A 27,403-nucleotide genomic window follows, 5' to 3' on the forward strand; every position below is an offset into this window, starting at 1 on the left:
GCAGATACATGTAAAAAATCTTATACAGTAGGGAATTGAAGGATTAACATTTTTTATTTTTGCGGAAAGACGCCTGCAGAACAAATCTTTCTATAGACTGCCTTTCAGTCATAAAATACCTTGACCTACCACAGAGAGAAAACTCTGCTCTTACCCTGATGGGTAATTTTGGGATGGCAAAGGAGCAGCAGCCACCCCATGGGCTGTCACTGGTATGACTTGGCAGCTGTTACCTCCCTGTTCACAAAATTAACAATGGTCAGGGCCACCAAAAATGGAAGAACCCCTCAGGAGCCTGAAAATGAGATTTTTTTCTTTAAGCAGTTGAGGGGGTCTTCTTTACTGTGTTGATATCAGCACTGGTACTTCCGAGAGCCACGAGCTGGTGTCTACCCAATCCTGCAGGAAGCTGTGCAGGGAGGGCACACAGCAGAAATCCTCTCCCGTGCCTGGTTTTGTGTCTTTCAGCATCAGGAAATGTCTACCTCTGTGGGAAAACCCCCAAGGAGTTTTGATAAGTACCTTTATGGCATTTTACCTTTTGTTCCAGTCCCAAGGTCTCCTTTCCTTCCCTTAAAAAGAGATTTTTCACAGTGTAACTCAATGACCTCCACTAAGCAGAGCTATTCACTAACATCAAAATTAATGTTAATGCTAGAATAATGCAATTTATGGACAATTCAAAAAAGCATACAGCACTTACAATTAGGACATAATTACAAGTTTGAAAGGAACCCAAATAACTATACCTGCTTTTCCTCACACAAGTTACTGGTCTGATAGCTCCTTGCAAAACAATTCCCCAAATCCTTCTGGAGTAATCAAGTAGGGAAGTCCTGGTCTTTCCAATGGCATTGTGTGTGACATTATGTTGCTACTGGAACGCACAGGCTCCCCTATATTTACCCAGAGGCCAGGCAGCTCTGTTATCTGATGGAGAAATCTGTCTATCCATGCACTCAGAGGCTTGACAAGAGGGATGAATTTTGCCTCCTCTGCCCAAAGCAGCTGGGCATTACCTCATGTACTCCTCAGCAGCACTGTGCTGGCTATGGGGGCCAAGGAATGGCCCAAGGAGCACCAGGCAATCTGTGTTTGGGAAATATTGCAGGCTGACCACTTGTAGGGCCACTGATAAGGGTTTTTTTGGCTGTTTTGGTATTGCCATCCCTCAAGAGCTGTGAGAAGAGCCATTTCCTCACGGGAAGCCTTTCCAGCCCTCCACCGCCGAGGCTCAGAAAACACTGCAGGCAAACTGAGCCCACAGCATCTCCTTTGCCATTCCCTGGCAAAGGAAATTATCTGCAATGAAATCTCTGAGGTCACAAGCCTCAGCAGACTCTAATAAATTGTGTAATTTTTTGTCTAAGCAGACTCTGTAAGGATCTTTCACATGTCCCAGTTTAACACAACATCCCTATTTGGTTTGTGCATAATTTCAAGAACAGCTGAGTGCTGTTTCCTTCCTTGTGCAAGACTAGATGCAGCCACGTGTCTGAGCACTTCCCTGCACAAGTATCTCAGCTGAAAACTGCAGCATTTGGTATTTTGCAGGGAAGTTCAGCAGAGTTCAGCAGGGGCAGAGCTTCAGTCTGTGTCTGTACCCCTGGAATCCTTCACCACTCTTTTTTGTCACCTCGTTTCACTGTTTTCCTTACAACCACCACTTCATTTTGTAGTGACAGGTTTGTTCTATGGTTTCGAGGAACTTAAAGTATGTTTTCTTAGTAAAATATAGACAAGAAGTTACTCTGTGGTGAAACTAACACCTAACATGCTGAAGCAATGGCCAGACACATCCATCTTCAGCATACAGATGTGCCCAAAGAGCCCCTCTCAGTGTTTTTCAGTAATCAGGCAGGTTACTGAAAGTGTGGCGTTTTTATGTCTTCAACTTCCAGGAATTCTCTAGCAAGTGGCAATAAGCCTTTCTGACAGCTCTGAGTCAGAGTGAAAGGCAGAAAAAGTGACAGGTTTGTACGACTCGAGAGTAAAACCAGAGAGAACACATCTGCAACTTCATACATATTGAAGTAGGCTACAAAAAAGTGACAGCAAAAGAAAATCATACAATGTTGGAACCTACAAATCAGGAGAACCTGACTGACAGCACAGCAACAAGCAGAGAATAACAGACTAGAATTGCTGGTAGAAAATTTAAATATATTTAAATTAATTCCCCCATTCCCGAGAAAGCAATTATGTTGACGCTAGAAGTACCTAAGATTTCAATCTGTTTTGAAATATCAAGCTGTCAATATTTTCATCCATTTTGCAAATAACCATTAAGGGGAATTAAAATGCAACATTGCTCAAGGATTGCCAGTACATCATCCACACAGGAGGAGAGAGATTAAAGCTGCCTTGACAGCTGCAGCCTCACCCAGCTGCAGCAGATGAGCTGCCCACAGCACTCAAGGGCAGGATTGTGGAGAGAAAAGGATGCAGACAGCTCTAACACGGTGTAAAGGCTCTCCAGAGCACATCTGGACAGCCAGAAGCACAGATCAGGACCATTAAACCCAGAGGAGTTCAGGTCATGATGTTTCTTCTCAGGAAAAGGCAAGGAGAGCGCATTGCTGCTCTTCCTGAACTAAGCAGTCTTGTCCTGTCCCTGTCTTTCTCCTCCAAAAATCTGCTTTTGGAGACACACAGAGTAGCCCAGACTGTGTCCTGGGCTAGGGGGGAAGATTGGGATTTGAAGGTGTCCAGCATCATCCAGTCAGAAGACACTGGACAGCTGAAAAAGAGATGATATATGAAGACCACATGAAAAGTTAAAAATTTCAGACACAGCTCAGCAACACACTGCAGAAACTAAAAAAATACTGAAATTGTGCCTATTGGGGCACACACACGTTTTTCACAGTCCCAGTTTGTGGTCAGAGACAAGCTCTCCCAAGTGGTGAAGTGCTCCCTCCATTCTGCTCTTGAGCTGACATATCAAACATGACCCAGGGCTTTTTTAATTAGCTCTTTGTGACTCTGAAAAATCTTAGAGATTAATATTGAGGGCCAAGCCTGTGGTTCAAAATTTATCTAGCCAAGAGAAGAATTATTTCTTCTGTATGAATATCCTTCTTTTGCTTTAAATTCAGTTTACTAGCCTTAATTTGACTGATGAAAAATCAAATCAGTCACATGGTTCAATTAAAAGCAGCCAGACATGTTGGGCTTTTTCCTGTGCATATGTAGCCCACAAACAAAGAGAATAATATAATGGCCAAAGCATTTGTTTGTATTCAACAGAAGAAGAATACATCAGACTAAAGCAATCCTGAACTAAGTCACTCTAGGATGCAAACCAGCAGAGAGTTAAATTAGCTCACCTAGGAATTTAACTTCAAACCTATTGTGTTTTCAGGATGCTTTTAAAAGTCAATAGATCTCTTGAAATACTTCATATACAACCAACAGCCGGCTGCAAAGCAGCTAAATCCGTTTCAGGGTGGTTTGTCCCAGCCTGGGAATGGCTAAAAGGAGCAGGAGCACCATGTGGTGGTACAGTGCCACCCTGCCCTCCCCAACACACAGCTCCAGCCAGGCTGGGCAATCCCACTCTCCTCAGAACCTTTTATCAGCACCTCGCTCTAAACTCTGGAACATGTGAAAAAAATGCCCTCAGCCAGCCAGGGGCAGTCACTGCTGCTCTGGCAGGACAATGGTTTGTAGTTCGCTCAGCTTGATTAAGCTTTCTGCTCCTTTCTTCCCCAAAGCCCACGGGAGAGTGGTGTTTTCATAGAATTACAGACTGGTTTGGGTTGGAAGGGACCTTAAATCCCATCCAGTGCCACCCCTGCCATGGCAGGGACACCTTCCACTGTCCCAGGTGCTCCAAGCCCTGTCCAGCCTGGCCTTGGGCACTGCCAGGGATCCAGGGGCAGCCACAGCTGCTCTGGGCACCTGTGCCAGGGCCTCTCCACCCTGAGTAAAGAATTTCTAATATCTACCCTGCTCTCTTACAGCTTAAAGCCATTTTCTGCTCACTTACATAAATACAGAGCAAAGGATAATCTTTTGTTTCCCCTTTTATTAGGCAAAACACCTCCCATCCCTGAAGGTTAGCCCTGGGCCATACACACACTGCCATTACACCTGTAACTAAAAACCTTCCTGCAGCACATGTGGAAATTAAAATTAAAAACCTTCCTGTGGCCCAGGCATGAGGCCTTGGGCACCACCATGCACCCAGCCCCTGCACAGCTGAACACAGACCCATCCCACCCAGAATTTGGAAATAGGAACCCACAATTTTGATTTCTTACAGAGCCCAGAGATGATAGAGCTCAGGAGGGGCACAGTGGCTTTGGCAAATGTGTCTCAAAAGTGATTCTTGACATTTGCAGATCACTGACTGTGGCTTATTTAAAGTAAGAATCAGAGAAGTGTGACAATGAGGCATTGAAGTGCCCTGTGGATGAAACAGCAGCAGGTGTGGATGTGAGACCTCGGCCAGAACCCCTGGGGCTGCTGCACTGCTCTGCTCAGTCTCCTTCCCTTAGTTTGGACCCTCAGGGCCCAGGAGATTCTCCCAGGATGAACAGCTGTGCTGGCAAGCTGACAAGAGGACCTGGCAAGTTATAAACTTGTCAGTCCAAGTTCAGAGAGTTTGCAGCAGATTTGCAGAAACTCTTTGCTAAATAGAGCAGATGAAATATTATGCTAAAAGTTTTCTTTTTTCCTTTTACCCAAGGAAATCCCCAATTCATCAGCAGGGCCAGAGTGTAACACCACAAATTTCCACCTGAACTTTTGTCACCTGTGATGTGAGAGTTCAGACCCTTAGGTCTGCCCAGCAATTCCTATAATGGAGAAGTTTTTCCACATGAAGAAATTGCCACTGGGAAGCTTCACAGCAGGAACTGAGTGTGCTCCCAACAGAGAGAGGTCAGCATCACATTCCCACAGCACTGGGGTGCTGCTCATTGCTGTGCTCACAAGAAGCTGGCAAGAAGGTGAACAATGAAGAGTGAAGTTCCTGTGCCACCACCCAGGGAAGTGCAGAACATTGGCTACGAAGAGCTACAGGATTTCATTTCACTCAGCAAGGGGCTGAGAGCTCCAAACACGTCTGAGTGCAGTGACTTACAAAGAGAGGCACTGGGAAAACGTGATTGTAATTCTGCTTTCACAAGGAGGAGCTGCTACTACCCACAAGTGGCATCTTGGCACTGTAACACCCGTAAGAAGGGTTAGCTTGATATACTGCAGCTCTTAAGAAAAGGCAAATTCAATGCTAAGAATTATTAAGAAAGAAATAATAAAACATAATTATGCCAGAACATGAACGAACTGAAGATCCAGTTTTTCATTCCATGTCACATTCCCAGAGGGAAAGAGGAAACAGAAGTATGGAAGCAGGATTTCACTTTATGGGTGTCTCTCCCCAGCATATCTGTAACTATGGCATTCTCTGAAGCAGATCAGAGCCATAACTGGCAAGCACATTTCACTTGAGTATTCAGAAGTTGTAACTGAGGGAACAAATAGGATAATGAGATTATTTCCAAAACAAGTGGATAATCACCAGGTATGACACATCTCTGCATTTTAAGGGAAATTATTATTCTACAGCTTGGATGGAATTCTAATTCTGATCCATTCCAACAGACACCCAAACTGTGTACCTGAAACTGAGGCTGTCTAAGCAACTGGGAACAGCAGGTGCCTACTCAATAAAGACTTAATTCAGAGTAATTAAGTAATTAAGAAAAAGAACCAAACAGGCCTGTTTTCCTTCTGCTCTTGCACAGGTAGGACTGGTTCTGTCTGCCAAGTTCTCCCTCCACGAGGAGAGTTCAGATACCAGCAGGCCACGGCCAGTAACTGAGACCCAAACCAGAAATCTGGGAGCACATCTATTGATGGGTGCTCCCTGCTGGAGAAGTCTTTTGTCTCATATTTACCACACAGGGAATTTGAGTCAGGAACAGACAATCCTTAGATTTCAAGCCCTGGGCTGAATGTCACTGCTCAGTCACTTCTGCCACAGGAAGAGGCAGCTGCAGAGGTAAGAGGTGAGTTTTACAGTCCATCAGCTCTCCCATGGTGGCTGTGTAGAGGCATTTAGGGTATTTGCTGGCAGTGCAATTCACTCCATGGTCAGTGGATGTTTCCACAGGACAGCAGTGTGACATTCACCCCAGGGATCACCTCAGCAGAGCCTTCAGACCTATCCCATAACTGAACAGGAGCTCTCATCCTGGCAATGCACCTCATGCACAGGGCAGCATCTACCAACCATCCTGAGATATTAATTAATTAACTGTTCTCTGTATAAAACCATCCAGTTCACTGATAAATGGACAATGGTGCAAACCGTAATAACAAATAAATTATCCACTGCTGTCTCATAGAATCCAGTGCTGACCCAGGTCATCACTGAAACTGCAACAGCTTCTCGTAATGAACACTAATTGGAAAACATTATTAATGAGGCAGTAAGTGCCATTACTAAATCCATTCTGTTGTCAGCATTAGGCAAGTCAACAGTCCTGTTCTGCGCTAATTAGGTCAGATAGCAGAAGCTCAGAAAGAAGAACATTAACCAAGTGTATCTGGAGCATTCCAGAGACAGCCAGAAGGGATTTCTGAGTACTCATTGCCTATGGAATTTTGGAATCCCTTTAACAAGTCATTCCAGTTAGATCAAGATCCATTGGTTTAATCCTTTCCCTCACTCTCTCTAGTAAAGCACAAAGCACTTTGTCAAGTTTTCAGCTGAGGCCAAGTCAGCAAGTTTGTCCTGTTTTGCTCATGCAGTAATGCTGATTTTCTGTCCTTCTGATAGAAAGGGGACAACTTTTCCTCACAGGTGACAGGTCCAATTCAAAGCCACTCTGTTTCAGTGCTACAAGGCTGAAATTTAGATTCTCCAGCCTTTTTCTTTTAACAGGCACCAAGGACATTAAAGTATCTTGTTGGGCCAGTATCACATTGACTTGTGCTAAATTTACAAACTAAATTCCCATGGCTTGTAACTACTGGAATGACACCTGCCATGATTACTCATACCTGAAGTTTGTAAGCTACCAAAAAGATCCTTGTTCATCCCACATTAAATCCAGGATGGTTGCAGTCAACTGACCCTAAAGGCCCCGTGAGCTGAACTAAGTGCCCTCTGGACATGTGCTTGTCAAGGCAACACACAAAAATAAAAAAAACAAATCAAAATTCTTTGTTATCTCTCTGCTGAAGCTGGGTTGATGACAGGAGTCAAATTCAAGTGGTTGTTTTTTATTCCATAGTTCTACAGAATACTCCTTTCACTAGGCTTGTCACAGTGTACATGAGAAACATTTTTCAGTCACTCAAACATGCCCTTTGTAGTTCTTGGGGGTTTTGTTTGGTTTTCATAATTTTTAGAAAGTAAATAATCATGTCAGGGACAAATTAAAAGGGATGAGTTTGGCTGATCACATTTCTATCAAATGACAGGAGTCAAAAACTTCAATGCACTAATCTGTAAACATTTCCCCAACAACTGCAGGAAGGAGATGCAGCTGAAGAAGAGTTGGGTATTTACTTGGTTAGACCCCCAACCCCACCATTTGTACCAAAGATCATCTTAAGCACGTATCAACAACTGCCAACCATTAGTCAGCATGCTGAATTTAAATATTTCAACTCCTCAAATAAAGAAATGAAATTAATCTAAAAATATTTTAATGTAGCAAGCTTGGCTATAGAACCAGTGCAACATAAAAACGAACCAACTTTACTGCTTAACACAGTAAGCTACAGATGCAACAGATTCACCACAAGTTATTTGGTTAAATTAAATACTGAAGTTAGGATCATGCTGTTGGTAATTCTGGTTTTACAGTACCAATGCTCAAGTTGGCTGAGTTAGTTTGACTGTAAGGAAAATGCAAGTTTACAGAGAAACAAAATAATTTAGTATAGTATCCTGTATTCTGTTCCATGCTAAGTCACAATGATAATGTCTTCAACAGATAAACAACATTTCAGCATTATGTAAATAATGCCAAAAAATACAGGAATTGTAATGCCAAATTTACAACATAATACAGTGCTTAACAAACAGACTCCTCAGGCATGGGGGCAGTGGTGACAATGCTAAACAGGACTAGAAGCATCCAAGCCCTACTCAGTGCATACACAGTGGACCACACTGACAGGAATGCTTTACCTTTTGATGGAATTGTCACTCTAGGAGTTTGTGTTCCAAACATGATGCAGTGGAAAAGAAATGTTAAACCCTTGCCTCAGACATGAAGCAAAAGCACATGTTATTTACAAACATGAACCAGTAAAACCACATTAAGTAAGACCAGAGAAAAACTGTGATCACTTGACAGAGATGGCAGAGCTTGGTTACTGTACTGTGTGAACCAGGACGGTAATGAAGTTGTAAACAAATTTAACCAAATTAGGTTAATGCATCTATTCTTAACTCAAGAATATTGCCATTTCAGCAGACAGTGATTTTTAAAGCTAAGGACATTATCAGAGGTTTTATTTTTGTTTAAAGCCAAAACTTTAAAAGCCAGGAAGATGGCAAATTATTTTTGTTCCTTATTAGCCTTCACTAACAGCACACTTGAACAAAATTTTCAACCCCCCTGATTTTATCTAATTCTGCTCCAACTTAAGTAGCTGGTAGCAAAGTTGAAGCAGACACACCAGCACCTGAACATCCCTTTCAGAGAGGCTTGGTTTACACCACTGGGGATGAGTTCAGATTGCTACACTGAACACAAAACACTGAAGCCTTAGGTCTTACTTGGAAAAGAAACACTTCCTCAAAATTAAACAGGCTTTGCAAATGTGCAAAGAAAGACACAGGAAAATCATATTTGATTCTGTCAATCCCAGCAGTGTCAAACTCATTTTTCCTCCCCACCCTCCAACCAAACCACACTGCCAAAGTGGCTGGAGAGACACGGATTAAATACTCTGACATAAAGCCTGGATACAAAACAAACTTTGTCCCTGCCGCATCTATTTTTTAATTTTTTTCTTGCATTTTGTAATGAACCCATACAAGCATGAAGGGAGTTGTGTCAGTATTTTGTCTTGTTCTTTAAAGCAGGCATAAGATTTGCGCCAGACAAAACTGAACAAACTTTTATTTCGCTTCAGAAAGATTTTTTTTTTATATTACCAACCTATTTCTCTTCATAACTAAAAGTGATAAAAAATAAATCCATAGCAATGGAAAAAAAAAAACCCAAACCCTGTAATCAAACTGCTTTTTCAAGTATGTTTCTCCCCTCATGAAAGAGCTGCATTAGCCATAGTGCTGATTAAAACACACATCACAATGAGCAGACAGCCTCTAGGCCCAGATCCCCTGGAGATGGGCTCAGCTGGATCTCCAGGACACAAAACTGGAGGCAGGAGGCTGATGGGCACATGCACACTTGATACCACTCCTGAAATCCCTGATTCTGACTACATCCACTGTCACAGCTGCAGCACATCCCCCCAGCAGGAGAAATGGCACAGGAGCCACAGAGTGATGTTGGATAGGTACCGTTCCTCAGCCCAGTGCAAATCTTGTGCTGATGGAGATGCACTTTGCAGAGCTACCAGACTGGAGAGTTTTGTCCACAATGTTCTTACAGAGTACAGCATAAACCACATCCTGGTATTCTGTTCAGTCTGGAATTCTCATCTTCATCTATTGCAATTATGGAACCACAGAATAGTCTGAGCTGGAAGGGACAAGGGTCATTCACTCCAACTCCTGAGGCCAATGAAATATCAGTGAGGGGGATTCTACAAGAGTTGGTCCCTGCATTAAACACTAATATACGTGAAAAATAATTGGGGACAATCTTCCAAGTCACTATTAGTGATGGTGATAGGTTCAACTTTTCTTCCTCCTTATTTTCACTTCCTTTTAATGCAAGAGAAAAGTGCAACTTTGCAGCATGTTTGTTCACATCAAGTTTTTCCTCAAGAACACATTTTGCAGTAACAAAATACGGTCTATAAAGTTGCAAAGTGCACAAGCTGAAGGCACAGAGTACAAACACATAGGAAAACAGATTTCAGAATACCAAGTAACAAAAAAAGAGATAAAAGAAAAATCCAGAATTCAAAACTCCCTGACAGAAGATACATTTATATGGGACCAACTCTTGAAAGGTGACAGGTTTTAAACTAAAAAACAAATACTGCAAAATAATGAAATTTTATTCTTATTATTTAAGTAGAAGCTCCAGAAAATAACTTGAAGCTTAAAATCTAATACACTGACATGTTAACTAGCTTTAAGAATGTCCTTAATATTAAGAAAAGAGTGCAAAAAGGATTCTTCCATTCTAATGCTTTTGGAAGCTGCTGATTTTGGCTGCCCATTCCCACTTTGAAAGAATTGTTTTTCAAGGTGCATTCCTCACAAAGGTCACAGAAGAAAAGCTTGTTGATAGACCAGACCACGGAATTTGTCTTTCAAAGTCATTCCAACTGTAGCAGCAACTGACATTTTAATATATAAAGAAGAAAATCCAAAACTCTTCTTTGAGGCATAGTTTGTGTCAGAGCTTGAGTATCAGCAGTTGCCAAAGGAGGCTCCAGATATCACCTGTGCTCCTCCAGTGTCTGTTCTGGCTAGGAATAGGAGCTGGTCCAGTATATTCACTATCTGTATCCCCTGGAGCTTGCACAAGCTGATGAGCCATCTGAAATTAAAGAAAAGGTTGATAAATTCTCTCACGTTAAACCTTTACATCACACCCATTGCCACCCTTCCCCCAAAACACAGCAGTGTCTGCAACACATTCACACATAAATGTCCATTCAGTCATTGCAGCCTACAATAAGAGTTCATCACAAAACTGACATTTTATGGTAGGGAATAAAGTGAGCATACTCAGCTGAAAGCACATGAGGACAATTGATGGCAAGAGGGCCATAAAATGAGCAGAAGTTAACAACAGTACCAGAACAGATATCACTCCCCAAGGGCTCCATGCCCAGGCAGTTTGTATCATTTCCAGGCATGGCAAAGGTGACATTGCAGACAGCTGTTCCATGTGGAGATGCAGCCTCTGACACCTCCCCACCCTGAGAATCCAAATTCCAGCAGGACCTGTCTGCCCAAGCTGGGAGGGCAGGGCTGGATCTGTACTTACTGTAAGTCAGCTCTTCTCCAGCTCTCTTGCGTGACTGGTCACCTCTGTGGGAGAAGGCAAAGAAAGGTGTTTTTGGGATAACCCAAATTAAAGATGTCCCTGCTCCTCTGGACCTTCAAACGTCCCTACCAACCCAACCATCCTGTGAGCTTCAAAACAACTTTAGTACAATCACTAGCTTCTAGAGATTTGCAAACATAGCAACAATGCTACTACTGCAGGAATCTGAATTCACTGAAAGTATAAGATTTAATTAACTCATCCTTTTGCTACAGACAGTAGGCTTGATCTCACAGGATAATTTTTTATAAAATGAAGATGAGGAAAAAAGCAGTTGGAGCTTAAAACATGCATAAAATTGTTTTCCTCAGTTTGAACTCCTCAACCAAACTTTATAGAACTATGTGAAAAAACTCTGTATCTGTCAGTCTGAAAAGATGCTCCTGAATCTTACAGACTTTAAGCAAGTCTGAGCTGACAAGACTTGCTCTTTAAAGACTTTAGTACTTAATGGTGTTGACAAGCTGTTATTCTTCAACTAGAACCTGATGTGCAATTACTGCTGCTGAACACACCTCACTGTGCTGTGCTCCTCATGGTTATTGCTTTCAATCTTACTAATTCTGGAGGTGGCTGATAAGAGTTATGCTTACCAGTGCATTTCACCAGTTTCACACTGCACAGAGAACTAAATGTGACATTTCAAGTACTAACAGTCTATATCCACAAAACCAACTGTTTTCTGAAATGCATTTTGCCTTGCAGTGGTCAGTGTCCCTGACTACCCTTCGAGCTTTTCATACAGTCTCTCATCCTTGCAGAACCAGCCAAAGTACTTCACAGCCAAGTCCCTCATTTTCAGGTAACTAAAGAAAAACATTTTTTAAACCAGTCAGTTTTGTGGATATAGACTGTTAGTAGTTGAAATGTCATGTTTAGTTCTCTAAGCAGTGTGAAACTGGTGAAATGCACTTATAAGCAGAACTATTATCAGCCACCAGAATTCGTAAGATTGAAAGTTTGACAACAACAAATTGTTCCCTTTTCTGTTTTGTTCTGTACATTACATTCTTTTGTCAGCATTATATGCCTACTCAGTTACAAAGTCTCACGCTTGTATTTTTTGGGCCAAATGCACTGCTTTTCTCAGCCCAGGGTCTTATGGTTTTATTTTTATGCTTATCTCTCAAAAAATTCTTTTCCTCAACAGCCAGCCTTTACAAGGTTTGCACCACATCATTTGCATTTGGGTCAATGGTACAGCTCTGCAGCTCAATAATTTACCAAGCTCTGAAGAGAGAGATGATCTTGAGGAAAACCATGAGGTATGAAATCCAGAAATACACCTAACACTAAACATACCCACATCTAGTGGGTGCTCAAACTAGAAAGCCAGATTCTCAGCATTGCACAGGTAACAGGAAAAATGAAGATGTTTTCTCCTTATGAAGAAATGAACCTCTTGGGAGTAGAGCACGAGGCTTCCCCAGCCTGATCTTGTATTTTGAGAGTACTGCAGAAGTGGTGAAAAGTGGTGGCCTTTGTCTGGGCCAATTCAATACTCAGATAGGAAATGTCTATTTAAAATAAACACCTTGCCTGTATAAATAACTGTGAAAGTGGAGTAAGGAGAAAACTGACATTTTCAGAAGCACCACAACTAAAAGAGAGCTTATAGAAAATAAACAGCCAAGGTAAAGGTTGAACTAAAACAAAAGCATGATCATGCAGTAGAAGCACAATCAAAACCAAGAGATGCATGAACTGCAAGCAACCTGATCAAAAAATGTTAAGCCTTACAATAATCTACTTTTCAGGTACCATCTGCAGGGCTGTTAGTGCTCAAAAGACATTGAAAATAAGGCTATATTTCAGCTACTGAATTGTGAAGGTTCTGCATTAACTCTTAAAATTATTTCTTCAGTATTTTTAGGTGTATCCATTTTTATAATTTCATCACTGTCTTGCACAATCACTATTAAAGATTAATAATTATTACCTAGTAAATCCATTCTGAATAAGCTCTCTTTGAAGTTTCTGGTCTTGAGCAGCATATTCCTGAAGCTCAGATTCCACAGCAGGGGGTAGAATATTTGGGATGAATTTAGAAAATAAAGCTGGTGCCATCTGTACCCATTCTGTAAGAAGAGAGAAAGCAATAACAAAATACGTGAACCAGGTATTTTGTGACACTTTTACTGTTTGACAAATGTAACTTTATTTTGAATACATATTAGTATCTTGAATTAAAAAAAAAAAAGGAAAAAGAAAAACCCCCAAACCCACAGAAACCATGCCTTAAAGCAGAACAAATAATGACACTGTTGAAATCAGACGTTTACATGTAGATAGAAGAATTACTATTCTTCTCAGCCTCATTATCAAATTGAAATTCAGTTCTTGCTGCATCTCACAAGACCTGCTGAGTCCCTGGACATTCTTAAGGACAGGCAACTGATGATCAGCAAAGTCACCTAAATAATTAGATAATGATTGTAACACTGTACTCCAGGAAATCTATCCCCAAAATGTACCCTTCTCTCCCCTGGGTCTTACTTCTAAAAAGCACAGTACTATCACCATACAACCCTACTCCTCCATCCCCATTTCAAAGGAATTAATGATTTCTCTCACTGATCCTCCAAAGCTTAGACAGCAAGACAGGGACCATCTGAAATGGAAAACTGTGAAATCACAAGCCCATCACCTACAAGATCAAGTGTGGTCAAAGAACAACCATGCTGAATTGTTTTCTAAAGAGTAATACTTTTATACTTATGTATACACCCTTCCTGTCTTTGGTCCTGAACACTTTTTAAAATTTAAATTTGAAATTAGCATTGCCTTAAAACTGATGGAAGAATGTTCATTTTGCTGATGTAAAAATAATCTTTGCTTACAGAAAGTGCATTTTGTACATGCAGAGTCCACTATATTCCTGGTTTGTACACATGCTAAATATTGCACTAAAGCTTTTTGTAAAGGATTCCCATTCTCATTTCTATTTCCATAAATGGGGACTGCAAAAATAGACTGAAGCTGAGGAACAATGCTCTCAGGCACGCCACAGTAAGAAACTGTCAGTACTGTATAAGGAAGGGAAACAGGTACCATTTATTTAGGAATATTGTGAACACTTCCTGTTTCTAATAACTTCTCAAATACAGAGTAGGCCATCCTCAGTTCTCCAAAACTTGGGAGATTCTTATACAAAGTTGATTAAAATCTACAACATCATTTTCCTTTCAATATAATTGTTGTAGCTTAAGATGTCACAATGTATTCACAAGTCAAATTAAGCTCTTCCATGAAATAATACTGACAAAAGAATGGCTTCATAAAAGAAACAGTCAATCATTCACCTCCTGCCAAACATCTGATTGTTTGAAGAGTGACTCTCAATACAATTTTCATCATTTCAATACTTCTAAATTTCCACCTTGACTGATCCATTAACATCCTTCTCTCCTTATTTCCACAGAGAAGGAATGGATCTTCCCTTTGTCTCCAGAACAGAGAGCTGGGTTGTTTTTTTTTTTTTTTCAGTATTTGGTATTCACATGGTACTTTGCCCGGGTGACAGATAGGCAACAAGAACCAGGGTGGAACTGAGCATTATGATGCACAAAACACAACAAATTCTGACTGTTAACTGTGCATTAGTTAGAGAGCAGACAGATTTTGGCAAACAAATGACAATCACAGGATGAGATCAGTACAAACATTTTTCCTTTTTACCTGGTCGTAGTGTATACAGGCCTTTCACAATATTTGCCATGGTTGAAGGAGTTATTTGAAACGGTGTTGACTGAGCTTCCAAAAGTAAAGCTGAAACAAAATTAACACAATCAGCAACTTTTCCAACCAAGAAATACAGGCTCTTACACATATTTTTTTTTAATTAAAAAAATACAGTATTGTGCTTTTTTTGGCACCTGATGTCCTCACAATGAAAACAGCCACATATCGGATCTCAACTTATTCTCAAGAGTAATAAAACACCACCTTTAGACAGAAATATTCTGCTCCAATTATGTATAGTGAAAATGTGTAATAACTTATTTTTCATTCATTGGAGGTAGCAGAGATTCAGCAAAACCAAGCAGGAGATGACTTTAAGTATTCAGACACAGAACTGAAGAAAATTCATACCAAGTGTGTTGAACACTTGAAGATGCACAGATCCTCCCTTTACAGCATTTAGAATCTGGCACACAAAACTAAGATGGATTCAAAGTCCATGCACTTGTAGTGCAAAAATTATAACCGTCCAAGAAGAAAAGTTGTTCTTTTAAACACAAGTTATTAATTGCACCTTCCTCTTGAGGGAAAACATGCCAATAGCACATTTACTGTTTATGTTGTGATGTACAGGTTTTTATCCTTATTTGTATTTATATGAGCTTTGTACATACATCTGAATTACAAAAACACAGACACACAAAAGAAGGAAATTAAGAAAGTGTAAACCAACAGCTACATTTTGATTTTTATTTCTCTACCAAGCAGTTGAGCACGTTTCTGTGCCCACCAGAGGAGGAGAAATGACTCCTCCAATTCTACCCAAGGGACATGTCTCTAGGGCTTACATTCAGAGCATCTCCAGTTCTGGCTTCAGCATCTGCCACTAGAACACTTACATAGAAAGAAAAATCTTCAGTAGCACATTTTTTTTAAGTGGCCCATGTCATAGGGAAACCAAAACAAAGTAATTTTTTTAACCTTCAAGTAATCAAAGTTGTTATATTTAACTGTTATAGATGAATTTGTTTTACAAAGAGCCATGTTAGAAGTGCTTGCTCATTTCAGTAGAAGCCTTGAGGGTATAAGAGCCTGTGATTTGTTCTGTAATGACATATTTACAGCCCCTTTCCTAAAGGTTTGTCAAACAGCCTCTTGGCAGCCAAGACAGTTGGAAATCATAGAATTAAAATGGGCCTAGTGCTTTATAATGTGACAGGAATGCACAATCCAAACAAGGTGTGTGCACATATAAATATTTATATCTTTAATTAGACTGCAGCCACTTCAGCCTAAGCATCACCAATAGATTTGCAAAGTATCCAAAGAACTGTGAATTTGTTCTTCACATGTAGATATTAAATTATGCAATACAAATTATTTAAAACAAATAATATTCATTACTTGATTGCAGCTTCAGAAATTAACACTTCTTATCTTGCTTTCTGCAAATGCACACATCACCTGCTAAAATGCAGATTTAAATCACTCACTCCTGATTTACAGTCAATAAATACAAGCATGACAGTATTATGTTCAACAAGATAACAAAGTAATGGCATATATTTCCTGATTCTCAATAGAGAAAATTAAAGAATATCCTGTTCAATAAGCCATACAGTATGAACTAACTCAGCTTGGCCAAAAGCTGGACATCAAGCCTCGAAAAATGAATAGCACTGCTGTAGGACTTGTGTTTTCAGAATGATTTCCATAAGAACAAACAAGACTCCTCATCGATAGAACCAAAAGATCTCAATGTAAATTTAAAGACAAAGTTGTAAACTAAGATACAAAACTTCTTTGCACATGAATTCATCTTCAGTTTTGCAATGAAACAAAGTGAGACATTAATTCAACCCTGTATTACTTCTTGAGAGGCTCACTCAAGAAATTTGAGCATTTCTGGCTCTGCCAGACATTGTTGTTGTTGTTATTTTACAATCTTACAAAAGACTAACAAATACTAAGGCTTTGACTCTTGTTTTATTAGAATAATTAGTCAGAGTCCACAACACAGAAGTTGCACAGACTCCTTCTACCCGTTCCCAGAATGGCACCTGCAGCATTTACAAAGATAGAGGAGGGAAAGGCAAAATAAAACTGAACCTCAGCTGAATGAGAGTGGTAATGGCACCATGATACCATCTGAGCATCTCCACAGTGCTCACAAATTAATACCACATTCTACAGACTAAGCAACTAACATGTAAACCAGTTAATTAACCTGGAAAGAGTCTGGAAAATAACTCCTGGCAGAATCAGAGAAGAGAAGTGTGGGTTTCCATGATGAAAAGTATTAAATGCAGAAAGATACAAAATGCTTTGAAATATTCTTGGGCACAATACCCAAAATGGCCTCAAGGGTTCCTGAGAAACAGTGAATGAACAATATTGGTGTAAGTGAGGTACGAATGTGCAACACTTCAGATGCTCTGCAGTAATCAAGCTACCCCAGTATTGCACAGTAGCACTGGAGAGCCATGGCCCTTGATGAACATTTATGCTACTTCCTAATTACAGTGAGGCACTAGGGGCAAGATCCAGGAGCCCAGTAATTCCAGGGGTAGCATATGATACCTAAACAAGTTGAAATTCACTTGTTCTTAATTCAAGACTGATTTGCAAAAACTAGGGTTTAGCTGTTCTAAAAAGCTTTTTCTGTCCTTCAACATTTCCTTGAAAATAGATTTATTTTACTTGCTGAAGATGTAACTGTTCTGGCAGAACAGTGAAACTTTTGCCTATTAATACAAGGGCTTTTTTCCTCTCTGTAGTAATCAAACAGAATTTCTAAGTAAGCTATTTTAACAAATCATACCTAAGTATGACTTCGGCAGATGTGTTCAAAGTTGTAACTACTCAACAATGTACCTTAAAATAATTAGAAACCATATTCCCACTAAAAGCAACCCCAATAGCTTCCACACCAAGGCATTAGTCAGCCTGTTACTCTCCAGTCTCCAACAGCAGCAGAACCCATTGCTTAATATAAACAGATGCTGGAGATCTTTGTCCTGCTGTACAAACTGTGCTTTTTGTAATTCCACTGTGTATGCAATGTCTGTATTACTGTGCAGAGTGACAACTTCAATGCTTCCAGGGAACTGAGCCCTTACATAAGTGCACAGCATTTCTTCCTTCTTGGGAGGATCTGCAGATCCCATGGAGGCAAATCTGTAGTAGGACAAATTACCTTTCCCTCAACCAAATTGTTCAGGGTCCACCTGACCACACAACCATTTCCACTGCACTGTGATAAAATCCCATTCACCTTGAAGATGGTTCCTTTACCCCAGTCCATGAAAAGCTCTGGACTGAACCCCAATGCCAACAGCAATTAAACAGGGAGGGAACTGCCACAGCTGCCAGCCAAAATGCAGCTCAAAGTTTTGTTGTTGCCATTTTGGGTTGTGGTTTTCTGTAGGTTGGTCAGGTTTTTGTGCTTGATTTTTATTGTTGTTATTTGGAATTTTTGATTTGTTTGGTTTTTTGTTTGTTTTTTTTTTACCTGTTGCCTATTTTATTATTAAATTGTCTGATGAAACATGATCATATATTACCTTTTCACTTCTTCAGTTCCTCCATGTTAATTACTGATCTAGAACTTCAAAAGTCTTTTGAATGAAAACTGACTTTCTCTTTGGCTTAAGCCTCACATTTGCAGTTATATCAAACTCCTCATGGTCCTGGGGCTTTATCTTCCTTTAAACAGAATTAAAAATAAATTTTTACCAACTTAAATTGGTTGTAGGTTTGTAATGAATTAAATTGTAGATCAGAAAAAAAAGCGTATAAACAATTTTTATTACTATGCATTTGCCACTAGGCCTTTAATAAAGCCACAGCTTACTTTAAAAATGTTCATTACATAGACCAAAAGCTTTATTAAGTACGTAGTAAAAATGCTACGAAATAAAAATTCTGAGTCTTCATCATGTGGAAAATATTCAGTGCTGTAAAAAGAGTAAACATGAAAAACAAAGCTATAAATGTAGAGATATATGCTTTTGGACTTGTTTAATTGGAAAATAGGGTAGTATTTTCACATTTATAATTTTACGAGGTCTTATTGAAATTAGAATATTATTCCTATTTCTTTGCCAAGGAGCTAGATTAACCATGGTGGTCATTACCTGAGACTGTATTTTCCAACTTAATTTGAGGTGCTGCAACTCAATCAAGATGAAAAAAGAAAAATAAGAAATACAGCTGCAAGTTTTTAAAATGCCCTAGAGTTTTCATGAAAGGTTTAGTTCAGAGCCAAATTTTGCATGTAGATTGTTATTTAAAGAATTTGAATGTGTTCTACAATACTTGGTAACAACCCAGACTGCTTCCAGTATTGTTACAACACAATTACTTAGTCCTTAGCTGTCAAATTACAGCTGCGACTTCAGTATTAGTGATGGCCCCCTTGAACTGCTGAGTGTGTAAATATTGATTATTCCATCAGATCTACAGAGCACAGAGGGTATAAAACATTAACTGCTCCAAAAGCTCTCTTAGTTAGTCCTGCAGAGTGTAAAGGTATCTGCTGAGGTCTAGGAAAAGGGTGACATTAATGTTACAAGAGTTTTGAAGGAATGTTCGACTTTCCTGCAATAGCAGCATCCCAGCACACTCCCCATGGGCTGGAAAAGAAGTGGAACAATACTGCAGTTGGTTTTCACTATCAGTTATCTGTGTCTATCAATATTTGGAAGGAAAGAAGCAAGGAGAGGAAGGAAAACATTGTTTAGAATATGGTTAGAATTGGAAACTTGAAGTGATTAAATTATTTGCCAACATAAAGTAAGTTAAAAATTAAATACTGAAATTCACAATCCTGTAGATGCATAAAATTCTTCTAAAATTATTTTTAATGAAGAATTCTAGAATAAGTGAATCCCTTCCCTACATCTCAAAAAAAGGACTTTTTATGCTACAGAACCCTCTTGCCCCCAAATCAATTACTGCCAGAAGATGGAACCTCAACAATTTTATAGCTGGGGAAAAGAGTAAATTAACTTTTAGTTTCAGAGGAATTCTAACAGAAATCACCCTGGTTTAGTCTGGCACAAACCCACTGGTATTAATTGGTACTTTCTCCTAGTCTTCCATTACCTTTATTCATTTTTAAGGTCCTGAGGAAGAAACCTCATTTCATTTTACCTAATCTGACACATATGTTAATTCTAAGGACAGAGCCCCTCCACAGGCCAGTACTTCTACCTTTTTTAATATTTATTTTTTAAAGACAACTCCCTTTTTTTCTGTCTCAAACTTAAAAGCAAGAAATACAGTTTATCAACATGGCAGAGTAGAGAGAGTTGTGCAGATTTTCTTCTCATTCTAACTTTTCAGAGTTTTAGGAGAAAGCAAAGCAGTGTCTAGAGGCTGAGTAACATCCAATATATTGCAGAAGGAAAGGGTCTCGGTAATCAAAAAAGACATTTTTAAACCACATCGCTTCTGCCATCACAGAATCCCAAACCAAAAAGAATAATGACTTTGAACTCCTGAGGGCAGTTTCTATATTAAAGCTTTAGTTCAGATTAGAAATGTGATTTTGAAATTCACTGATCATCCCCACACTGCTGCTCCTTGGCTGGTATGAGTGAGCTGTCTTGGAGCATATTACTTAAATTCCTTTTGGGCAAGATTAAATCAGATGTGCTCAAACTGCTACTCCCTGGCACTCTGTCCAAAGGAGCAGACATGAACAAGGAGGAAATAAAACTCTCCAAAAAGCAGCGAGAGGTCAGCATTGTGTCCTCAACACCAACAGCGAGGAGTTTCATATTCTGCTCCCTTTACACCACCCCATTTATTGATGCAGACAGAGCCTAAAGCGTGCAATGAAACTCTCAGCTCTTCCTACAGGGCCCAAACCTTTCAGATAAAAGCCTGTGGTTCTGCTGCACCAAACCTGTAATGATGCTCCAGGCACTGCTGTCAAATACAGCTCAGGACAGTCATACAAGAATAAGATCATTTTCCTTATGAAACAGTCATTAAATGTGAAGCACAAAGAACTTCTTCAATGTCAGCAGCATACAGAAAGGCTGGAGGCAATGCTCTCTTCAAGAAGCTGAGACACCTTGAGTGTGTTTTCTCTCCTTGTCAGGTGTTTTCTCTGCAGTTTGTGCATCAAGGCAATAACAGGTTGTTTCTCATGTGCAGATTGTTTGAGACAGGTGTCAAAATTGAGGGGGAGGGAAGAAATGCCACCTCAAACAGGGTGAATGTCAATTCAATCCATCTTTTTCTTGTCTATCTGTGCCAAAGGGTGAGGCAAGGGGAGTGAATAAAAAATGCAGCAGACATAAAACAAACCCTGTGGTCTCTGTTGTAGCTGTGGAACCTGGCATCAATCACAGTCCTTCTCTCAGCCTTTTGCACTGCTCCTCTCAAACAGAGTTCTGTATTCACAAACAAAAGCTGGATATGGCACTTACTAATGAAATGCATTCTGTCAAAGCAGCACACAGCTGAAGAGATGAGGAGGATCCCTTGCTTCACTGACATCAGCAGGCTTGGGGAGGTCAGCACAGCAAAACACAACTGCTAAATATGTAGGGCTGGGTGCCTGCAGAGCAACAAACACCCCCACTGAGGCACTGCAGGGCAGCAGGAGAATCCCTGCACAGGCAGCATCCTCCCTGCTACATTCCCCAGCCTCTAACATATATAAATAGATTCATTCTCTAGAATTTTGCATTCCATTTCTACCTGCTGAATCAAAAAGCTGGACAATTTCATTGTTGAAGAGCTGATAACGTTTGAGTTAACTTTTCTGATACTGTTTAGAAAGCAGCAATGCATTGGAAAGATCTTTCATTTTATAAAGGAAAAACCTTTTTCAACATAAACAGCCTTTCTATTGAACTTTAATACACCTTCAACAAAAAAATAAAGAAAATGGAACAACAAGATCTCTTCCCCTCATCTGAATCCAAGTGACCTAACTAGAAAGAAAAAAGCTGTTACATGTAAAAATCTTCATAGAAAAGACTTCCTCTGTAACTAATGAGAAACTGAAAACATAATGAAGTAGGCTGTGAGTGGTCTCCCTCCTCCTGACTTTTTTCAAAGAACTTTTTCTTGGAGACCATGAGAAAAAGTTCTATTTGGCAAACATATGTGATGCATTTTACACTGGCTTTTAGCTCTGAACTCACACAGCATTGACATAAAGACTTATATTCTGCAACTGCCCATATGCCTTTAGAATCCAAACACAGTAACCACTCTGTGTGCTCAGGCTCCAGTGGCTAATTCTGTAATTAACCCAGCCAACAAGAACAAAATCAGAAGTGCTGCACAAAGCTATTTTCCCTCTGATAAAGTTCACCTGACTCCCCAGTTGAATAACTACCATACAAAAGTGCAGGCAGATGGTTTTTTGGGAAGAACCAACTTGTACTGAATGATCTGTACCAGCACATTGATCTTTAAAGAGTAAAAAACACTTCTTGAACTCAAAACAGGAACATGTAAGGCAAGAAACAGCCCTACACACACAGATATAAATGGCTGAAGTACTACAGCAAAGAATTAGGAGAAGGAGAGGAAGACTGTCCTCTAAAACAGCTTTTACCTCTATGACCAGCTTAAGTTTCTTGCCTTTTGTTTAGTATGGGAACATCATCGACCTCCCAGAGCAGGATTACAGTCTAGCATTCACCTTCCTTCCTTCAGTTTACAGGAAGAGAATAGGAATACTTGCAAACTCTTGTAATTTAAATCTAAGTGATCTCTCCACCAAGGAGACACAACACTATGATCTTAATGGTTTTTCCTCTTTTGTTAGATTCAAAAACAAGCTTGGTTTGGGCACTAAGATGCCAATATCCAAAAGGAGAAGAGTGGCAGTTACTTGCAAATACTCTGCCATTGAATTTTACCTACTGCAGGTACTGGAAGTAGAGAGTTTCAGGAGCTGCTATTCACTTTCACACAGTAATCGTCGCTTTTCTAGACAAGGCATGGTCTAGGGCATGGACATTACACTGCAGAATATCAGAAGATACAATGGCTGCATGAGGAGAAAATAAACCTATTTCTGAGTTTTCCTGCTTACAAGTCACCTCATGCAGGACTGTAGCAGGAACAAAAATGACATTCTTCACCACCCCTTTCCCTAGTGACATGGGGATATTATCTGCACCTTCTCCCCCTCCCACACTCATTTCTGAAGCTGCCCGTAAATAAGATGCTGTATCTTTGCTTGTTACATTCAGTTAAGCAGTTCTGCACACAGCAACTTCTCCCAAGCTATTGAATGCAGCAGTCTTATCAGCAAGAGCCAGCTTTGGCTTTGTAAAGAAAATAATCAGGTTATATTCACTTAGTTTAAATGCAACCACTTTAATTTGAAGAGCAATGACTTGATAAATGTGTGAGTGTAAAAGTGTTCCACAAACAGCTGTGTTCATGGATCTGTGTATTGTGGGTTTTTATTATGTATTTACTTTAACTAATGAGAAGTGCTCCAAATAGTCAAGTGCTTTAAAAAAAAATCATTTATCAAACCCCAAATGGAACCAAATTGGTACAGGAAAAATTTGCCAAAGTAATGTTCACTTAGGCAATATTTCCACTGTAATAATAAATTGACACCTTGATCAATCAAATTTTTGCAACCAAGTGCTGAGAGAAGTGCTCCTGGCACAGAGACAGGCGTGGATCTTGCACCTTCCTGCCTCCCAGAAGCCAGAACAGGAGCGAGGGGACTCAGCCTGGGGGAGTCTGAGCCAGGTCAAACGCCAAGGACGAGATCAGGGCTGCACTGCTCTTCTGGCTTCTCCCCCTCTCTTTCTGAAGTGGAGCAGGAATTTTTTCACAAATCAAATGAACCTGAAATGTACTTCCAGTCCTTCCTGAACACAGCTTCAAATAGAAATGCCAGCTTCCAGGCTCTGAGAGAATGACAAGGTATATAAACAAAACCCACTTTGTACAAACATAACAACAAATTTCAGGAGAGAGGGCAGATGTTACTCTGACCCTCAAAGTCTAGATCACAAATGGATTAAACCAATTTTGTAATTTGATTTTATTTTCAAATAGAGGGAAGGCATGCTTCCTCTCACTGAAGTGGCAGTTGCAGCATTTCTTTCAAAAGCAACCTCAGGATTCCATTTCTCCATACCAATCACAACTTCCTTTACTTAAATTTCCAAAGTATCCCCATTCATATCTGTACCTTTTTTCACCTCCCAATAGAGAAACATTTTTTTGCTGAACCAAATCTGTATCAAATTTCAGCAAAGTGCACCACACACTGACATTGGGAAGCAAAGTAAGTAACAAACACTGAGTTGCATTCTATTTTCATAGAGCCCTTTCCAAAAAAGAAGGTAGTACTCATCTATTTTGGTTTGAATTTCAGGAAGCCAGAAAAAACAGCTGAGAAAGGCAGAAAAAAATACAATACTAGAAGTTTTTCAGCACATCTGCAGTACTACATCATGTGCTATGTATCTTCAATTATCTCCCAAGAACCTGTTAGCAAATTTAAAATTTTATTTAGGCATACTTTAACTCAATTTATAGATCCTCTTATCCAAGATTTAATTAAATCAGATCACAACTAAGTGTTCATGCCTGTCAGTATTTATCATCTTAATAAGGAGGGAGATAAAACCCAAATAACTTAGCTTTAATAAACTGGTGGTCAGACTGAAATGAACCCAAAGAAATGAACCTCTTGTTCATTAAAAAAAAAAAGACTTCATATACAGCAAAACAGACAGCTTACATTTATTTTTCTTTTATTTGTTTTTCATTTTACTACTGCAATTAACAGAGCTGGGGAAAAGTATTTCTGATTACACACACACACACAACACCACGGGTCTTTTCCTTCCAACAGCTCATCTGCAATTTCTATTTGATTCTGCTGTTATCGCTGCAGAAAGTTAATTACTTAGCAACAACACATCTGACATCACCTTTGTCAGAGGTTTATCCACTGTTACACCTTTGCTTTGCTACCAGAAAAAAACTCTTTGCTTGAAAAATGCAAACATTTTAAGGCAATTATCAGCCAAATTTTCCATAATCATGTTGCAGCAATCATCTTACCAGGTTTCATACCAGTAATTCTCTTTAGCACAAAATAAAACATCAGGCCCATGGCTGAGCATTTCTCACTGTTCTGCTATTTTTAAGGTGATATGATCTGCTCCTAATGACACTTTTCCAGATGGCAAGAACAAGACTTCATCAGAGCTGGTAATCTCCCATCCCTGTAGGGTGTGAGGCTCCCTGACCTTGTAGCCACCCTGTTCACCCACCCCTCACCTGAAGTCACCTCTCAGTGAAACAGCAGCAAAGCTCCTTTCCCCCAGCCCTTGCCTGGGAAGAGCAGGGACAAAAGGAGCAGTAAACTCCACTCCTACTGCTCCCACGCTTTGCTGGGTGCCCTGCTGAGGGGCCAAGCAGCCAGGACAGCAGCTCCCTGTGCTCACACAAAGCCTCCCAGGGGTGGCAGTTCCACACAAACACTGCGGCTCACCACAGGAGTCACACTTCCCGTTCAGTCCTCCTGTGGCTGTCACTTGCAGAATATTATATTTGCATTAAACCATTAACCTAAGAGAGAAACTGCTGGCAGCATTCTGCAGTTCACAACCCACAGCAGAACTCATGACAATAACCCCAGAGGCAGCACAGCTCTTTGACCACACCACCTTCTTAATGATAACTGTCAATATTTTGATAACAAAGCTGAGAAGTAGCAGCATAAACAACATAACAATAAAACATTCATTCTGCTATAATCACACGTCACAAGGGAAAATAAATATTGGTTCTCCCAGATCTCAAGCAAAACATTACTTCATACAAAGTCAAATTTCTGAAAAAAATAAGATGCAGAGTTGTCACATTTCCTCGTGCCTCAAAGGAATTTGTATTCAAGTTCACTAATATTTGTCATTTTATCCCTATTTGCTGTGGACCTCCACAGTATCTGAAAGCACCGTGGCTCTCCAGGCTCCCATTATAAGAAAAATTCAACAGCTTTACTTACGCATTAGGTTGTAAATGTGCTTTTCTGCAACATGTTCCGTAAACAGCTTTATAAGATCATCTTTTAAGTCTCTGTTTAGCTTGGTTTCTATGTAAAATTTATTCTGGAAAATAAGACAGAAGTTTTCAAGTTTGTTTCTCATAATAGCAACTAAAGTAAACTTATTTTTTCTCCCTGAATAAAAACAGTTCAGAATATTAAAGCTGTAGAATATTTCACATATAAAATGTTGGTGACTGCATTCAAACTGAATAGAACATTCCTGTACAACAAAAAAGCATGAGTGACCAACCTACTTACATGCAACCATACATATTTATTTTGTTTTCTGTATCTACAGCTATACCTGTGTTCACTTCTTGGTAATGGTTTTGGTCATTGGTGAATTGCCATTGCAAAAGAAACCCACAGCAACTAAGGATACACTTCAAGGAAATGTTAAGCTACACATCACACTACAGCCTTTCACCAGAGCATTTTCTAAACCAGTTTGCACAAGATGTGCAAATGATGATGCTTTATTTTACTCAGGGGCTGGAAAGCCTAAACTTTTAATTCTAGTAATTTCATTACTAGAAAAGCAACAAAAAATAAAAAAAAAAAAAGCCCAGCAGTTACAAGACAGTACAAACACAGAAGAGATGTAAAATACTCTTCACATTTGCTTACTTGGAAACATCTTTTCAAAAAAATATTCCACTTGTGTGAGCTTAAATAGACAGTGAATAAGCATCTAACTGAAGTACTCAATTTCCAATGCTCAGTGCTGAAAGGAGAGAGCAGAGGAGCTGTCACCTCCCCTGCTCTTGTTAGGGGTAAATCAGGAAGATTTTCTGTATAACTTGTCACTACCAGTGACAAGTTATACACTGTGCCAGTATTTCTTGAAAAACGTCTCAAATCACATAAAGGTCTCAGTGACACGTAAAAGGTAAGCAGATGTGAGTAATTGAGAAAGTCAGGTATGATACAAACATTAATTCTACAAAACACCTTATGATGAAGCAATCTGGCAAACCTTACAAGATAAAACTCAGCTAATATTAAGAGGAGACCAGTAAGTACTTGAAAGAAGAAAACACAGAATATAGGTGTGCTTGTCACATCATACTCACATATATTTGAGTATATAGACACACACAAAATGCCCTCTAGCTGATAAGCAACAAAATGCAATACCACTCAGTAGGGATTACAATATTTTGGAGGCAATGAAAAAATTTTGGCTATCCTAAAACCACAGTGCTCACAAATGTTAGATGCATATAACATGATAAAATAACAGATTTTCCGCTATATCTCAAAGTAAAATGAAAAACTGAGATTCTGTAAGAAAAATATATCATCTAAATTTTAGTTTTTATTAAAGTGGAAATATTTTTTCATTCATGTGTGTAGCACACTGTGATATGTACAATCTTTAATAAACCTAGAATAATCTCAGTTAAATTTCCAAAACAGTTTTCTGCAAGAAACAAAGTACTCTGTATGAAGCTGACTTCCAGTTTCATTTGCTTTACTTTCAGTTACATCCCTG

At 39.6% G+C, this 27,403-nt stretch overlaps 1 protein-coding gene across 1 annotated transcript in view; it reads right to left on the minus strand.

The window, feature by feature from the left end:
* Positions 1–7,648: 7,648 nt before the first annotated feature.
* Positions 7,649–27,403, minus strand: part of CACUL1 (CDK2 associated cullin domain 1) — a 41,503-nt gene continuing 21,748 nt past the window's right edge. The window contains exons 5-9 of the mRNA XM_002188708.7: positions 25,867–25,969; positions 14,844–14,933; positions 13,105–13,243; positions 11,106–11,149; positions 7,649–10,652 (exon numbers count right to left, since the gene is read on the minus strand). Of these exons, the coding sequence (XP_002188744.5) occupies positions 10,612–10,652; positions 11,106–11,149; positions 13,105–13,243; positions 14,844–14,933; positions 25,867–25,969 (417 nt within the window). The 3' untranslated portion in view covers positions 7,649–10,611. The remainder of the gene's footprint in view (positions 10,653–11,105; positions 11,150–13,104; positions 13,244–14,843; positions 14,934–25,866; positions 25,970–27,403) is intronic.

Source organism: Taeniopygia guttata, chromosome 6, assembly GCF_048771995.1.
Source record: "Taeniopygia guttata chromosome 6, bTaeGut7.mat, whole genome shotgun sequence".
Lineage (NCBI taxonomy): Eukaryota > Metazoa > Chordata > Aves > Passeriformes > Estrildidae > Taeniopygia > Taeniopygia guttata.